General features: G+C 36.2%; 1 protein-coding gene across 2 annotated transcripts in view; it reads right to left on the bottom strand.

The window, feature by feature from the left end:
- SppL (signal peptide peptidase-like protein) overlaps positions 1 to 19,243 on the bottom strand; it is a 391,868-nt gene that overhangs the window by 190,258 nt on the left and 182,367 nt on the right. For both annotated transcript variants that reach the window (XM_090413421.1, XM_090413422.1), the window contains one exon: positions 3,712 to 3,831. In XM_090413421.1, coding sequence (XP_090269547.1) covers positions 3,712 to 3,831 — 120 coding nt within the window. The remainder of the gene's footprint in view (positions 1 to 3,711; positions 3,832 to 19,243) is intronic.

The raw sequence follows: 19,243 nt of genomic DNA, 5'->3' as shown, positions 1-19,243 counted from the left end.
TCTTACCACCTTCTTGATATTTATTTTCGATGTTCTTGCCAATGTCCTCCCATGACTTTTGTCTCTGTATTCTCTAAGAGCACAAGCTGACTTATTTGCCAGGAACTTTTGATACGCTTTCTTCTTTTCCTTCACTGCCTCTTTAACTTCCTGTGTCCACCATGGAGTTCTGATTTTTCTATCCTTGCAGACAACCTTACCACATGCCTCTTCGGCTGAATCAATCAGGATTTTCTTCAAGTCTTGCCACTGAATCTCCAAAGTTTGATTCCTATTCTCAAAGTCCTTCATTTTTTCTTGCATAATATTTGTGTATTTTAGTCTACAGTTCACATCTGAGAGCTGCTTCTCTTTAATACTTTGTTATATGTTATTCTTTTCAATACAAAATTCAATTTTATCCTGCTCAAGTCTAAATAGTGATTGCTTCCAATTTCAAATCCTCTGTACACTCTGGTGTTCTGCAGGGAGAAAACATCACTATCAACAATAACATAGTCAATGAGACTTTTCTTATTTCTTGCCTCTTCTCTCCATGTGAATTTGTGCACATTTTTATGTTGGAACATGGTGTTAGTAATAACCAGTCCATGTCCTGAACAGAAATCTAACAGGTATTTGCCATTATTATTGGCTTTGCTCTTTTCTCCAAATTTTCTCAAAATATTTTTGTATGTCTCACAATCATTTTCTACTCTGCTATTTAGATCCCCAACAAGGACCAACTTTTCCTTTTTGATTGTGTCAGTTGCTTTTTCTAAAGCATCAAAAAAGTCCTCCACTTCTATCTTAGTAGAACCTTTTGTGGGACCATAGGCACAAATAAGTCTCATTGTCCAATTTTCCCCATTCTGATATTTGCCCACATCACTCTACTTGAGACTGGCTGCCATTCAAGAAGATTAGCCTCGTATTTTGTGTTGAATACTATGGCTACTCCTTCTTTTCCTTGCCTGAATATAATATTTTGTATTTATTGTTCAGAAAGATCTCACCAGTTTTCGTCTTTTTTGTTTCAGTCACCCCTATTATGTCGATCTGGTACTTATCTAATTCCTCAGCTAGCTCTATTTCTTTCCCATTCAGGCTTCTTATGTTGATGGTACTGATCTTTAACTCTGGTGATGTTGAGTTGGGGTGTGCTTTCAGATTTGTTCCAGTAGCTGACTTTTCATTGTTTGCTCAGGTTCCCTGACAAAAACAATCATCTGGTTAAACATCTAGTTTAACCAGATGATGCCCCAGCCAGCATGAAATTTTGTCATGTTGTACCATCATTTTCTATATTCGTTTAAGCCAATAAGAATACAATATGGTTAGCTAAATCCCAAATTACCAGCCCATCCTCGTTCGTTCAGTATCCAGGTAGATATCCAACAGGGTGCAACCACGAGATGGTGAAGATTGGACATTAGGTCAAAAGCCCTGGTCTGTTCTCCGCATTCCTTTAAAGGTTATGTGGAGGTCTCCTCTCAGTTATACACCTTTGACCCTTAAACACCAAGAAATTATATACTTGGTTTAATCCTTTATCCAAGTGTAAGCAAACAAAGTTTGCACCTGAGGTATTTTCAGGACTGGGGCAACTCGTGCTAAAGGTGGTATGACTTCAAATCACTCCTTAGCATCCCATAATGCAAAGGACTGCTCCTTGTGGACATGTATATTATGCTATGCATTATGAGAAGGATCACTGCCCAGACTGGTTTCGACCTTTATTGAGGTCTCTTCGGTGGGAACCAGACCCAGAGGCAATACCAAGGTTGAAGTAACGCAGAAGTCATATTTTCCTATACCAGTTGCCAAAAGGTGTCACACCTTATTATTAAATTACTCTACTGGTGTGACATTATTGGCAACTGGTATAGGAAAATGACTCCTGCATGGGACCAGCTCCCACTGAAGAGACCTCAATAAAGGTCGAAACTGGTCTGGGCAGTGATCCTTCCCACAATGCACAGCATAATACATGTCCATAAGGAGCGGTGCTTTGCATTATGGAATGCTAAGGAGTGATGTGAAGTCATACCACCTTTATCACGAGTTGTCGCAGTCCTGAAAATACTTCAGACGCAAACTTTGTTTGCTTACACTTGGATAAAATATTAAACCAAGTATATAATATCTTGGTATCTTTAGTTTATAGTATAACCAAGTGAAAAAACTTCCAACAACCTTTTTCTTATCCAGAGTAATTTAATAATAAGGTGTGACACCTTTTGGCAACTGGTATAGGAAAATATGACTTCTGCATTATTTCAACCTTGGTATCACCTCTGAATCTGGCTCTCACCGAAGAGTTCAATAAAGGCTGAAACCAGTCTGAGCAGTGATTACTTCCCATAATGCATAGCATAAAAAACATGTCCATAAGGAGCAGTGCTTTGCATTATGCATATACTATACATAATATCTTGGTATCTTTAATTTATAGTATAACCAAATAAAAAACCTTCGAGGATAGATATTTTCCAATCGTATTCAAAATATCCAAGGATAACCGATTTCTCCTATCCAATTTGGTGATAACGATATTCTTCTTCTAAGAATGGAGAATTCTTAGAGAGAGAGAGATTCCCTTTTGAAAATTTGGCTCTTTTCTCTCTAGTATATTTGCAATACTAGGCAGACAAGAAAGGAGGCCAGAGATGTTATTTTTACCATAATCGGCAGGCTCAGTATTGTTTTTAAGAGAATGCATAATTGTAACCAAACCTGAGAGCACAGAAAACTTCTTTCTTCATCTGAATGGATGAGAGATTAACAGTCATTCTCTTCCCAAGACAACATTCAGAACTGAAAATGGTTACTATACCTTATCTGAGGAGACATAAGAAAGTCAAAATAGTCTTCCAAGCATCCACTCTACCAGTACAAAAATATAGTCTACATTTCTTACATTCAAAGATAAGTCATTTCTATTCTCATTCTTCGGGTATTAACCTTCTTACTTAGGAGAAAAAAAAAAAAAAAAAGGGGGGGGGGGTACCCTCAGCAAGATCAGATTCTAAGAGAACAAGGACTAAAACCAAAGTCTCTAAAGAAAACTCTGGCCTCTCGTCTCAGGTCTGGTTGAAAAAAATAATGAATGATGTCACATTTAAATCCATTTTCTCTAATTTCGTGTGACCTTTTTACAGAAACTCGTGAAGTATTCTACTAAAACTGTTCGTATATAAACCTCTGGGGTTGCATGCAATTTCCAAGATATGGGAAGTAACAGCTTTAAACTACAGTAATAATTTTTTAATCAATTATTATTACTCATGTTTAGTGAACAATGGCTTAATAGTATATCTCATATTCATGCAGATGTGACAGAAGTTTACAGTATAAAGGTTTCAAATCAAATATAGCATTATCATTTTTTTAATAACTTTCAGAGGATGTGTCTCAAAACTGGATGAAATTTAAGAGCTGCAAAAGATATATTTGGCTAGTTAAATGTGTCAAGTTGTGATGACTATTTATTTTCTATATCTCAAATACATCACTTTATAATCAATAAATATTGTCAATTTTATCTGTTTATTTGCTGCATTCCTATAATAGCATGGTTTAAATTTCTGTGTGGATAGGTGACTTTGTTTCTTTCTTTTTTAGTTACTAATTTTATTAAAGACTGAGTTTTTTTTTTACTGAATACTAATACTTTAAAAATCTTCAAATAAGAATCAACATTGCAAAAATGAGGAAGTAAATTTTACTTACTAGCTGTACAAATAGCAAATAACATTTGCATTGAGTCAAAAAAAAAGAACATAACCAACAATGAAATAGAGGCTCCTAATGGTAGGCAGAGGGCCTGCATTGTATCAAGGGTCTGGACATCTGAAAGAAAGGGAAAAAAAAAAAATTATTATAAATGTCTATTCTACTGCAGTTATGTACATGAGTTATGCTAACATTAACCTAATTCTAACCTTCTGATCTTTTGAATGGCACTTAATTCTGCCTATGACCTTTGGCTGCTATTAAATTCCTTTGTGATTTAAATGAATGTAGTGATTACAAACTATCAGCAACAGTTATTAGTTTCTTGTTATTTTGTCAAAATACAACTGAATGTATATTGTATAATGTATCTGGAGAGCAGATACATTATACATTGTATAATGTATCTGCTCTCCAGCCAAAAAAGATGCGGGTTCAAATCCTGCTGTGGGCGTGGTGTCTGTGATTGCCTGTGGAAATACTAGTGGTGGTCGGTGGTAGATGGCGGTGTAGCTGCAGTCAGTCAGTGGATTGAGTAGTGAAGACATAGTTGTAGAGCAGGTGCCCTCCCTCGATGAGTCTTTGGACTCCCTAGAGGTGTCAAATAATAATAATATTCATCATAAATATATTTATATTTATTTTGTGAAGGACAGTCAAAACATTTCATGATATTCATAGTTAAAGAGTTAAGAAAAAACAACTTGCAGTAGTTTATACCAAACACTACTCAGCAGAAACACAAGCAGTTGACACGAGATCCTTCCTCCCCTATCCCAAGTTCCATGATTTTCTCTGACAATCCAACCTATGTTTATTTAAAACCATCTGCCAAGAAACATGATTGTCTACATTTGAACTATGCTTGAAACTTATTTCCATTTGTCAAAGAAATTCATAGCATAAATTTAATTTCCTGTTAATGATATTAGCTGACACTATTCCTACCAATGGAGGTTTATGATATGTCACTACATACTTTTTTTTTTCTGTTTTCCTTTCTGAATCCAACCTTGAAATCTTACTTCCAATTTAACATATGTGGTAATGATGTTTTTATTTATTTATTTTAAACAAAGCATATATTTACAAGTAAACTGTATTAATACTCCCCCCCCCCACACACACACACTCTTCTTGTCAAGTGTAATTTACCAGCAGGAATTAGACAACTAGCATCTAAGTTATTCAAGGATTCTTGTGATTTATTTCTGATAAAAGGACTAGGTGTTCGTAATATTATAATTACAATTTATATAATATAATTTACAAATATTATAAAAGAGCACCGGAACACCTTAAGAATAATGTGCAGCAAAATATACTGCAGAAGCGAGTGAATGGTTTCATGTTGCATCATGACAATACTCACTGCCAGATATCAAGTTTTATTGAAGTTCTTGTTAGACAAAGTGCGTTCTATGTGCCTGGATTTACCATATTTGCCAGATTTACACCCTGTGACTTGTGGCTCTTTCTAAAGTTGAAATTGACAATGACATAAAGTGTTTTGTATCAATATAAGAAATTGGAGTGGGTGGATCATCTTTCTTCATTTCTTTCAGGTGGAAAACACACCTGAAAGAAATGAAGAAAGATAATTTCCAGAAACAAGTAGGAAGGCATATGTGTTGGCAGTTAACGTTAATTTATTTAACAGTATTAAATTCACAAATGACTGTCTCCCATTATTAATACTTTCTCTCTCTCTCTCTTTATTCAATAACAGATGGCACCTAGTTTCTTCTGTTGTCTGTTACAATTTTTTGCAAATTCTGCAAATACAATTCAAGATAATTGCAATATTGAAATGAACTTTGACTTGTAAAGATAAGGATGCCACTTTGTCTCTTTACACGGCCTTCATAAGACTACTGCATGCAGGTCTGGTTTCCACTGTGATTCTGATACAGTGGAGAGAGAGAGAGCAAAGGAGAGTGTTAAAAATGATATAAGGACTGTGGAATACTAATTATGAAGGCAGATTGAGAATTTGTAGACTACAGACACTAGTAAACAGAAGAAAGAAGGGGTGATGTGATTGAGACTTACAAACTTCTGAAAGGATCATACAGGATTTCAATTGAAATTTTTCATTTTATGGAGGGTGGAGAGATGACAAGAGGCATCCTTGGAAGCTGAGAATTATTGCTGTTGAGAAGGGGATGAGATCTAGATTTTTCTCTCAGAGTAGTATGTGATTGGAATAGACTGCTATGGGATGTTGTGTGCGCAAGAAGTGTGAATGAATTCAAGAATAAGTATGATAGCTGGTATGTGGCCTCCCTTAATGAGTCCCTGACTCCCTGGAGGTCTCTTAATAATAACAGTAATACCATGAAATAAATGAACATACTGAAATAAAGAGCCAAGAGGCTTCGCTTCGGAGATGCAACATTATACAAATTAAGTGGATATTGAATCCAGCATTATTTCAAAGCTGAATATATAGAAACTACAAGAGTTTCATGCCAAATATAGAAAGTATAAAAGTTTCGGCAGATTCAAGTGTAAGCAGCCCTTTCAGGATAGGGGCAACTTGTGGCAAAAGTGGAGTAAGTTCTGATCACTTTCCTTAGTATTCTCCATAATGCAAAGCACATCTCCTTGCGAACATGTATGATGCTATGCATAATGGGAAGGGGGCACTACCCAGACTAGTTTCGACCTTTGTTGGGGTCTCGTCAGTGGGAGCCAGACCCAGATATAAAATACTCAGGTTGAAGTGATGCAAAAGTCATTCTTCCCCACACAAGTTGCCAAAAGGTGTCACATTTTAAAAGGTACCAAGAATTACTGAAATGAAGAGCCAAGAGGCTTCACTTCGGCAATGCAACATTATACAAATTAAGTGGATATTGAGTCCAACATTATTTCAAAGTCGAATATATAGAAACTACAAGAGTTTCGTGCCAAACATAGAAACTATAAAAGTTTTGGCAGATCAAAGCATAAGCAACCTTCCAGGACAGGGGTAACTCAATTCAAACATGTTCATTTATTGGTAAATGAACATGTTTGATAAAGTGGTTGGAATGGACATGTGTGTGACAAGCTAAGGAGACTACTTTGAAGGAGAATAATTTATATTTATATTTAGGTTAATAAACTTTCTTGAATTCTAACATTCACCATATTTTTTGATCACATCTTGTAGATAAAAATGATAAGAAGAATTATATATATAATTCCCCCTGAAGCAATAGCCAGTTATTTTTAATACATTCATCAGCAAACTTCTTTAGTTAAATGCTTTGAACTCGATAAAAATGAACTTCCTTTTTTGTGCTCAAGCTTAAGGAGAAAGAATCCAGATATAAAAGAACTCTAAAATTATCTTTGTGATCTAAAGAAACAAAAAAAAGGAACTGACATGTTAACGAAGACATGAAAGAAGAAATATCATCTTACTCAAGAAAAGTTACGCACAAATTATTATTTTTTATTTTTTTTTTTAAAAAAAAAGGTATAAGGTAAGTATATTTCAATGGCCACTGTTGACAGTGGAAGAAACTGTGATTCATAAGTCTGAAATTAACTGCTTTGGTTTATGTTTTCATCAAAGCCTGTGATCTTGAAGAGCAGAACTAAGAAAGCTTGTGTGATGTTTCTGATATTAAGCTTATGGACCATTTTCTCATTAGAATATGTTTTATTTATAATCAAGGTATGTATAAAGTACTTGCAAATCAGAAATTTTACACCTGCTATTAGACCTATGCAATATCATACATACTTTACACTAATGTTATTTGTTCGTAAATACATATTAATTTTGAATTTACTTTGTATCTCACTCAATCTCTTTAATTACTGAGTTAATTTATTTTTTATAATATACTAGATCTAAATCTGTATTATTAACTGAAAGGAAAAAGTTCATAAACCACTCTGGCATAACACCGATCAATACCACACTAAAAGTTTTTGAAGAGCCTACACTAAATTACAGTTTCATTTCAGCTGGCCTTATTTTTTTTTTTTTCATGAAATAGCAAGAGAAACATACATATATATATATATATATATATATATATATACACACACATAAAAGAAAGGATAGGTGGAGTACATTTTAAACAGATGTATAATTGCCTACAATTATGTGTCAAGTATAATAAGAATTAAAGCTTGTATTACTTTTCTTTTGTCATCATAACCCTTCTCAGTTTTTAAAATAGCATCTATAAAAATATTTTCGTAAATTAGACCTATGGGTGAGTAACTAATTAATTTTATTTTTAATTTTTTTGTGGATAGTAGTTATTTTATATTTCTGAAATCTTATATATTACTCCTCCAACACAAGGCTGCAAATAAACGTGTGGACCCATTGGCCAAGGCCACAGTGATTTGCTGATATTCTTAAAGAGCTTCATTTGCTGGTATTCTTCAAGAGCTGGGGGTGTGGTAGTCAATACTTTATAGGGAAGGGTGCTCACAGAAATAAAAAGGTCAATGGAATAAAAGGCAACTGAGAGTAGCAGGTTCAACTATGAAAGCATGTTGGACAGCTGTCCTATGTTTCTGAACATTTAACAGAAATGGGGACATAATAGGTGTCAGCTCTGCTGAACAAGCCCAGAGACACAATATGGAAACTGAAGCAGAAGACAACGGAAGCTGAACAGCTTTCCTGAGGCAGAATTGCAGAGTAACTGCAATTCAGTTACAAAGGGAGGAAGGCAGACCATAAGACAGGATTTGCTGAGAAACTCTTAACACCAAGCCATGGTGGAGCCAGCATCATCTTGAGTAATGGAGAGAGTAAACATGATGCTCAGCTAAGTTATTATTTTTTAATAGATAATAGTTAAATTATTATATATATTTCATGGTATTTTGCTTATTTATGACTGTGTAGTTAAGTCGTGTTGTTTTAGTTATCTATTGTTAAGTAATGTTCTTTTCACAATCGATTTTCGTTATGGCACCGATACACATGAGAAAAATGGCCACTAAGACATCGATGTTGGCTGATATCAAGAATAGAAAGGAGATTAATTTACAAAAGCTTTATTTGTCAAAGCTATTGTAAATGAATATAAGAAATGCGAGTCGCAAAAGAATGAACCGAATGATAATAAGGATGTAAGGCAGGATTGTCAAGGTGTTGTGCACAATGCAGTAGTGAAAGCAGTAAGTGATAGTGCACAAAACATGGCTGAGAGTGTGAATGAAGTGGTTGAAAGTAATGTGGATGATGAGATGCTAGTGTGGAATGAAATTGCATGCTTACATACTCCTTCACATGATAAATCGTGAGCTCGAGCAACTGGAGAAATGATTGGGTAGTAGAACGGAAGAATGGAACATGAAAGAAAGAGTGAATTGGAAAAGCAGTGTGAGACACTGGGAATATAGAGATAGTATTGTAAGGGGATTCGATAATAAGAGGTTAAATTAATGAGAAAGTTGGTTGGTTGGTTTATAGTTTATTTTGCACAAAAACTACAAAGATCATACTGTGCCATACTAAAGGTTACAACATTAGCATTTACAGAAAATTGTAAACAATATGTCTGTACAAGAATCTAGTTTCACAAAACAGCATCTCTAGGTAAACAAAACAGCTGCAGAGGGCACAGCAACACACAAGGTCAGAAGTTATTACAGTAGTGCAAAAACAGTTACCAATATAAGTTAATACATAATATATGAAACACTAAGCCAATGAATGCAGTATCTACATATATGTAAAATTATAATAGATGCCTTTATAGCAGTACAAAAATAGGCAAAAAGGGATTATTATACAATATGCATGGATGAAAATTAAATTTGATATACATATAAACAGAATTACTAGAAAGTACACAAATAGGTAAGATGTCCTACAGCACTACATGATTATTCGAAAAATAAAGTAGTAAATAAAATGCATACGCAACATGTATGTTAATGACATTGTCAGCATCCAGGAATGCATTAGCAGAGCTAATCTCAGGTGATATGGTCACTTAAATAGAATGGGAGAGGAAAGATTAGCAAAACAAGTGTTCTCTGCCAGGTTGGCAGGAAAACGACCCAGAGGAAGACCAAGATATAGGTGGATTGATACGGTACAAAGTGCCTTAGACCAGCGCTTCCCAAACTGTGGGCCACAGCCCCCTTGTAGGCTGTAGGTTTTGTTGAGGGGGGCCGTGAAATAATGAAAACAAATTTAAAATGTTTTAAGACTAAGTAGATTTTTTTATTTTAAAAGAAACGCATTTAACTTTTATTATTCATTATTTCTTTTTTTGTTAATTTTTATATTTTAATGCAAAAATTCACACATCGGTGTTGGTTCACAAACATTGCTTCCTGCGTATTTCAGCACTTAATGAATATTAGTAAATATTGCTTATTCATATGTTTCATTTCAAAGCAGTGGTTAATTGTATTTACTTCGAATGCTCTCCAGGGAAGCTCCAAATCTAACTGTCCCTTTCATCACCCATTCATAATCAGGGACTGTTGATACTGACTTTATATACATATCAAAACTCATTTTATATTATCACTGTCATCGGAGCTAGTTTTCTGTTACCAATAAAAGTTTCCCATATACTTCACACATGAAAAAAAGCTTAAACAAGTTAATGCCGGGAGATAGTAACTCACTTGCAGTGGTAAACAACACCCCTCCCTAGCAACCGCTATACTGCACAGGCAATAAAAACAAGTACTTTTATTATGCCAGTGAATAAGGTATGAGGAGTCTGTGTAATATATTTCTCAACAAATAGTGCAATTAGAGACAACTGGGATAAAAACACACTAATCAATGAATCTCATGTCCCCTCATACAGAAACTATACTGTATAGACTGAAACAAAACCATATGTTGCATGGGCAAACACAGTATCTAACTAAAAACTATTGTTATTAATTAGATGCGTGTGAGTTCGATTTCCCAAGGCAGCAATAAAATCCAACCGAACGTGTTAAAATTCGTAAAAGTGTTAAAACTAAGTAATATATATATATAATGAATATTATGGCAGTTTCACATATGGAATTCGGTTGAAGAGAGTTAGCATTTCAACTCAATTGTCAGCTATGCTTTTATCTTTCGGTTGCGTGATCTTTTGTTAATACCGCACCAATCATATGCACGTTTTAATAACCTGCCTTTGCTGTCTGTTTTGTGTTAGGCTTAATTACTGTAAAGGAAGAAAAGTCACAAAAGAGAAAAATGTTCCTGGTCCGGGGATTCCCTTATTCAGGTAATATTCAGTAATTTCATGTTATCAGTCTGTGGTGTGCCAGTTTCGGTAAGTGGTGATATTATGTGATCTATTCTGTTTTAAAAAATTTTACCCTGAGATGGAGAAGTGGCTGATAAAAAATAAAAAAAAAATTCCCACGAACAATCAGAAGAAGCAAAAAAAAAAAAAACAGTATTTCATGTTTTACCAGAACAGCCCGCATCGTCTTCAGAACCAAACGGTAAGAGGCAAAAAATATAATATATGCATTTGATTTTTGCAATATTCGCTGTGTATGTTATGTATTGAATATAAATACAATAAATATTATAATAAAATATCTCTCTATTCCGATTTTTTTTCGAGGGGGGGGGGGCGTGAAATATTTTAATTTTTGCAAAGGGGGCCCTGACATCCAGAAGTTTGGGAAGCACTGCCGTAGACGATAGAAATATAAGATCTGATAATGTTGGAGTCTTGACAAGTAACAGACTGATTTGGAGGAAAATTGTAGATAGGAAGTTAGTAATGATGTAATTTTTTCATGTAGTACTATCATATCCTGTACACCCCTTGAGGGTACATGGCAGGAATTTGATGATGATGATGGTGTATGCAACTTATTTATATGTGTATCTACATATAAACAAAATTACTGCAGGGATTTCAGCAGTACATAAATAGATAACTATAGGTTAACATGTATATACAAAACAACTCAAGGAAAGCAGTGTCTACATCTACTAAGATTACAACAAACATTATTATACTAATACTTAAAGAGTGAGAAAGGAAGTAAGTATAATTTCTGGGAAATTCCCATGCTACTCCTCTAAAACACTATTAATATAATTAACGGCTATTTTAGCCTGTTTTTGTTTAGGAGTGTCCCTTATATTTAATACATTGGCTAACATAACTCAAAAGGGGTATATATATATATATAAATTAGGACATTAAGGGCGAGTGTAGAAGGCAATTATGGCAGAATAAAAAATGTTGAAAAATTATGTACATACCTTGATTTTGGTTTAAAGATGCCTTCTAAATCCAAGCTCATGTGGGGGGAAAGAGAGGGAAAGAACAAGGAGATGTACTTAGGACACGGGGAATAAGTTTGGGAACCCGGGTTACTATTAATAATATATATATAAATATATATATATATACTATTTTGTTGTGGGGAGAGGGGGGAGGGAAGGGTATCCTTATGTGGAAACTGGGGCAAGAGTTTACGAGGTGTGGACCGTTTCGGTCATCGCCTGACCATCGTTGGAACTTTGTGGGAATGACTGTAGGGCTATGTGAAGGCTGCAAGATGTATCTGCAAAATTTGGGCATTTGTTGTCGCTAAATGGCCGGAGGCGTGGCTTAATTTGTAAGTTTTGGAACGTCCAACATTCGGAACTTAGGTAGGGGCGGTGGACGTTGATAGAATTACCATCACATTTTATGGCAATAGTTTCGGATATTCTAAGCATCGTTTCGTTTTCTTGTTTGTCAATGATTATTGCTTTGTCAATTTGGGGAATGTGTTTTAATTCAAGGGCATGAGCTGCAATTTTAGTCTTCCCTGTATTCTGTGGTTTGTTCTTCTTTTTGATGTTGCGATATTTTTTCGTGTTCAGATATTCTGGAAAGGGAATATTGCAATCCCTGAAGTGCACTTGTAGTCTAGTCCATAACGACCTAATTGTAGAGCCCGTGTAGGTGACGTCACAGTCTCTTTGACAAGGAAATTTGTAGACTACGTTGTGGTGTTCGAATAATTCTTTATGAGTGAGAGATTTAGTAGGTTTTAGGAGAGTTCCTAATTAATGGTTTGTGGTGAATACTAGCTTATTGTTCGTGTTTTTGAAAATGTATTTGTAAGCCTTGTATGTGTTTTGGATGTATGGCAATTTGATGACCATGCGTGTCGGGAAGTCTGTTTTTGTTGTATTATTGTTAAGACGGCATTTTGCCGTTAGTTAGCGTAATTTATTAGATGCGTGGGGTAGTTTCGATTTTTGAAAACCTGTGTTAAATACTTGAGTTCAGTGTTAAGAAAATTGCTGTTGGTGGAGAATTTGTAAGCATTGATAAATTGCGATAGGATGACAATTTTTTTAACGGAATATGGGTGGTATGAATTGAAATGGAGGTAGTTTCCGACATGTGTGGGCTATGGCAGATACGTAGACGATATTCTATGCATTGGCAAACCCTCACACATCACCGCCTTACAAACATCCCTCAACGATTTTAGCAACAGACTACAATTCACCATGGAAACAGAACAGAACAAATCCATCAATTTCTTAAATCTTACATTAATCAGAAGCCATAACAGAATTGCCACAAAGATATTTCACAAGCCCACACATGTCGGAAACTACCTCCATTTCAATTCATACCACCCATATTCCGTTAAAAAATCTGTCATCCTATCACAATTGATCAATGCTTACAAATTCTCCACCAACAGCAATTTTCTTAACACTGAACTCAAGTATTTAACACAGGTTTTCAAAAATCGAAACTACCCCACGCATCTAATAAATTACGCTAACTTTACGGCAAAATGCCGTCTTAACAATAATACAACAAAAACAGACTTCCCGACACGCATGGTCATCAAATTGCCATACATCCAAAACACATACAAGGCTTACAAATACATTTTCAAAAACACGAACAATAAGCTAGTATTCACCACAAACCATAAATCAGGAACTCTCCTAAAACCTACTAAATCTCTCACTCATAAAGAATTATTCGAACACCACAACGTAGTCTACAAATTTCCTTGTCAAAAAGACTGTGACGTCACCTACACGGGCTCTACAATTAGGTCGTTATGGACTAGACTACAAGAGCACCTCAGGGATTGCAATATTCCCATTCCAGAATATCTGAACACGAAAAAACATCGCAACATCAAAAAGAAGAACAAACCACAGAATACAGGGAAGACTGAAATTGCAGCTCATGCCCTTGAATTAAAACACATTCCCCAAATTGACAAAGCCATAATCATTGACAAACAAGCAAACGAAACGATGCTTAGAATATCCGAAACTATTGCCATAAAATGTGATGGTAATTCTATCAACGTCCACCGCCCCTACCTAATTTCCGAATGTTGGACGTTCCAAAACTTATAAATTAAGCCACGCCTCCGGCCATTTAGCGACAACAAATGCCCAAATTTGGCAGATACATCTTGCAGCCTTGACATAGCCCTACAGTCATTCCCACAAAGTTCCGACAATGGTCAGACGATGACCGAAACGGTCCACACCCCGTAAACCCTTGCCCCAGTTTCCACATAAGGATACCCTTCCCCTTCCTTCCCCCCCCCCTCTCCCCACAACAAAATAATATATATATATATATATATTTATATATATATTATTAATAGTAACCCGGGTTCCCAAACTTATTCCCCGTGTCCCAAGTACATCCCCTTGTTCTTTCCCTCTCTTCCCCCCCCCTCCACATGAGCTTGGATTTAGAAGGCATCTTTAAAACAAAATCAAGGTATGTACATAATTTTTCAACATTTTTTATTCTGCCATAATTGCCTTCTACACTCGCCCATAATGTCCTAATTTATATATATATATACCCCTTTTGAGTTATGTTAGCCAATGTATTAAATATAAGGGACACTCCTAAACAAAAACAGGCTAAAATAGCCGTTAATTATATTAATAGTGAGAAAGGAATTGTTATATAGCATTGATACATAAAATTTGAGTTTAGCATTATGGTATTTACATATTAACAAAATTACAGCAGGGTGATACAAATATACAAGATCAAGGCCTATGGTAATACCTAAATGAAGTTAAGCAAAGAAAGTATTTACATATAAACAAATTTATGGTCAAATGTGTTTGTACAAATTAATTCTTTCTAAAAAATTAAAAACATCATGCAATTTGCCTGAGTCTGCTAGCATTTCCCTTAGTGTATATGGCTTGGTTAGAGGTTAGAATGCGTAAGGTGACTGTGACCTATGTGGAGTCTAGCAAGGACAACCTCCTCCCTTCTCTTTGTACATTGACTAGCATGCCAATGTTTGATTTCAGGTTTAATGTTATATAATTTGTTTGTTGATGCTTCTTGCCATGTTAACTCCCACTGAGCAATTAGCTTTGATTTTATAAGTTGTCTGTATATGGAACTGTCAAACAGTATGTGGAGAAGCTATGAGCTGATTTAGAAGCTGCATCTGCATCCTCATTTCCTTTGATTCCGATGTGGCTGGGAATCCAGCAGAACTGAACATCAAAATTAAGGATTTTCATTTTGTGAAGCAGGTGTAGCACCTCATAAAGTACTAGATGAGGATTATACATAGGAGAGGAGATAGCCTGTAAAGAGCTCAATGAGTCTGTATAAATTATACACTTTTGGCAGCAGTTTTCTTTTATATGCACAAGTGCAAGCTGAATGGCATGTAACTTTGCAGTATAATTACTGCAGTGTGGTGGGATCTGATTTGAGATAATAATGTCAGGAAACACAGCAGCACAGCCAACAGAGGTGTTAGTTCTTGAAACATCAGTACAGAGCAATTGCAGGTAAATGGATGATGGGGTATAAGATTTCTGCAGCTGACAAAGTGAGAAGTTGCAGGATGGTGTGCAAACCTGCCATGGAGGAATGCTTTTGTTTAGTGTAGCTAATGTTGTCAACATTTATACTAACAGCTTGCACGGTTTCTTTAATACGCATACCAAAAGGATGTATAGCAGTTTGATGTGTGTGATATTGAGCTTCCCAATGCAGAGAGAAGATACTATTCCATGTAGGGTGATCTGGGAGAGATTTTATTTTTAGGGCGTAATTAAGAGACAATGTTTCCCTCGAATTGATAGAGCCGGTTCATATGCTTCAACATAGAGACTTTGAGTGGGTGAGGTACGAAAGGCACCAATAGCTATCCGTATACCCTGATGATGGATGGAATCCAACCATTGTAGGTTACTCTGTCTTGCCAAACCATAGACTTGAGACCCATAATCCAGCTTTGAACGTATAAGTGCATGATAAAGATGGAGCAATGAAGCTCGATCAACACCCCACTCAGTAGAGGATAGAATGCGAAGGAGGTTCAAGGTTCTTTTGCACTTTTCTCTTAGTTGACGAATGTGTGCTAGAATTTTCTGTCAAAGATGAGTCCCAAAAACTTGGTTTCTATAGATACTGGAATAACAGTATGTCCCATTCTTAGTTCAGGATCTGGATGATGAGTGCGTTTTTGACAGAAGTGCACGCAGACACTTTTTTCTGTTGAAAACCTAAACCCATTATTAAGAGCCCACAGAGAGATATGATCAATTGCTTGCTGAAGTTGTCTTTCAATTACCCTCATGTTACATGAGTGACAGTAAACTGTGAAGTCATCAACATATAGAGCATTGTCTAAAGTGGGAGGAAGCTGTTCAAGGATTGAGTTAATTTTAATAGCAAAAAGGGTTACACTTAAGACAGAACCTTGTTCTTGATGATATGGTTGAGATAGTGTACTTCCTACTCTGACTTGGGAAGTTCAACTGGACAGAAAGTTTTTAATAAATATAGAGAGGTGTCATAAGCTTTTTCCATGTCAAAATAAACTGAGACAAGATGTTCTCACATCAGAAATGCATCTCTTATACAAGTTTCTAACTGAACTAAATGGTCTAAAGTTGATCGATGTCTACGGAAACCACATTGTGTATTGGAGAGAAGACTGTTGCTTGTGTTGGATCTTTTCCTGGTTTTGGGATAGCAATGACAATTGACATATGCAAAGAAGTTGGAAACTCTTCCTCTGCAAGTATTCTATTGTATGATAAGAAAAGGAGATCCATAGAAGATGATGGTAGATGTTTTATCATTTCATAATGGATGTCATCAGGTCCTACTGCACCAGGGTGAGATTGTAAGAGAGCTCTTTTTAGTTCTTCCTTGACAAATGGCTGAAGAATGTTGGTAGAAAAATTAAGACTTTGTTTCTCTAAGGTGGACAAACAATGTGTACTATATCTGCCTTTCATTTTCCGGATTTTATCCCATACAATTTTGGACTGGTCATTTGATTAATTTATGTAGTAAATTGGATCCATGATTGTTTTTGACTCTGACATCTTGCATAACGTGCTTTGGCTCGACCATGCTGGAAAGTTATTAAATTTGATGTGGTGGGGTATCTACGAAATATGCTCCATGCTCTGTGTTGATCTTTTTTGGCTGCCTGACATTCTGGTTTCCACCAAGGCTTTCGATAGACTGGAAATCGAGATGATCTTTTTGGGATGGAGGTTGTTGCTGTCTGGACAATGCATTCTGTTATATATTTTACAGCTTCATTGATAGGTGTTTGACTGATGGCATCAGCATTAAATTTTGCAAGATGAGAGAAAGTGTTCCAATCAGCCTGGTCCATTTTCCATATACAGGGTGTTCGGGATAAATTTGACATATTTATAATTAATTATATTTTTCCGTAAGTTACATGTATTAACACACACTTGTCTTCATTTAAAAGGTTGGACCCTTCTTCATTCATATACAAGATGTCAGAAAGGATGGATAGCTGGAACCCACCTGAATCATGGAAGAGAATAACTTGTATCATGATGATTCGTGCCCGCCATCAAAATAAGGATATTTCGACTGCTGCCCAATGCTCCCTGAATACAGTAAAAACAATCAGGCATGAACTAGAGACTTGCAATGGTGACTACGAGGATGTAGCAAGAAGAAAGATCCCTAGCAGACGATCTGATTGCGTTCGTACAGCAGAATTCCTCGCAAATCTGCAGGAACAGGTGTTGAAGATCCCTGGCATTGGAATTCGGGCTTTGTCACGTGAAATGAATGTTGCAGTGGTGGGTCTACTATGAAGCTTGCACTCAATGAAGACCTCCGCTACTACTCATACAAGCGCCGCAAAGGTCAGCTGCTTACAGAAAAGGCCCGTGAAAAACGTTTGATAAACGCGAAGAAACTTCTAAGCAAAGTGAAACATCCTGCGGAACCACAAACAATCTGGTTCTTTTCCGATGAGAAAAACTTTTGCCAGGATCAAAAACACAACACGCAGAATAACAGATGGCTTGCATACAGTACAAAGGACATTCCTCGTGTAATGCAGACTAAATTTCCCCAAACTGTGATGGTTTTCGGATGTGTATCCTCTGAAGGCAATGTGATGCCTCCGCATTTTTTCCAAGAGGGCCTCAGGTTGACTTCAGATGGCTACGTGGAGTTGCTAAACACTGTAGTCAAGCCTTGGATAACAAGGGTAGCCAATGGTAGGCCGTATGTATGGCAGCAGGATTCGGCCCCTTGCCACACCTCTGGGAAAAGTCAAAAATGGTTGTCTGAAAATTTCTACGACTTCACCAGTCCAAATGTTTGGCCTCCAAACTCCCCAGACCTTAACCCCATGGATTATTTTGTATGGGGCGCAGTTGAAAAAGACACCAATCGCACTTCCAGTAATACAAAAGCCCAGTTAATGGATAAAATTAAAACAGTTTTTGCGGCCCTTCCCAGGGAGACTGTAGCATCAGCCTGTTCGAGGTTCCGAAGCAGGATTGAAGCTGTGATCGATGCTAATGGTGGTTATTTTGAGTAAATCTTGTTGATAGTATTGTAATTAACTCTGCCTGTAATGTTTTTTGTCAATTCATTAAATTTAATAGATACAAAGAAGATTTTCTTTTTCCTTACGAAACTTTCAAATTTATCCCGAACACCCTGTAGGTATCCATGTGGGTGAACATGGTTCCTGTGAAGACATTGTACAAAAAACAGGAAAGTGATCACTTCCATATATGTTCTCTTCAACGTCCCACATGAGCAGTGGAAGAATGGAAGGAGAACAGATTGTAAGATCAATTGCAGAATATGAGCGGGTAGGCATATGGAAGAAAGTATTGAGTTTATTATTTAGAAAGGTACAGTCCTCATTGGGTCTTAAGTAAGTTTCCTGTAGACAGAAACAGAAAGGTTTGTATTTCTGCAAGAACATCTTGATATCGTCAATATTCAGGTGGATCCCACGACAGTTCCATTGTGAAAATTTTCCTATTGTCTTGATTTTATTGACTTGTCTGGTTTTCGAGAGGTTGAGGGCTCACCTTTGTCAGATTTATATTTATCCACTGTTTTAGGGAAGTATGGATGGCCAGTGTCAATCTCTTCCTCTGGTAGCATGTTCAAAACATCAAATGTGTTAGGGTCAGTTGGTATGTTTAGTTTGCTTTCAGTGGGTATCGAGGTATCCATTTTTTTCTGTGCGAGTATCTGGTGGTTTATCTTTGAGTGAAGTCTCCACCATAATTTTTTTGGCA

The sequence above is a fragment of the Typopeltis vanoorti genome, chromosome 24 (assembly GCF_054136105.1).
Source record: "Typopeltis vanoorti isolate ZY-2024b chromosome 24, IOZ_Tvanoo_1.0, whole genome shotgun sequence".
In the NCBI taxonomy this organism is placed as follows: domain Eukaryota; kingdom Metazoa; phylum Arthropoda; class Arachnida; order Uropygi; family Thelyphonidae; genus Typopeltis; species Typopeltis vanoorti.
The sequence above is the reverse complement of the archived record's forward strand: the minus strand, read 5'-3'. Positions and strand labels throughout refer to the sequence as shown.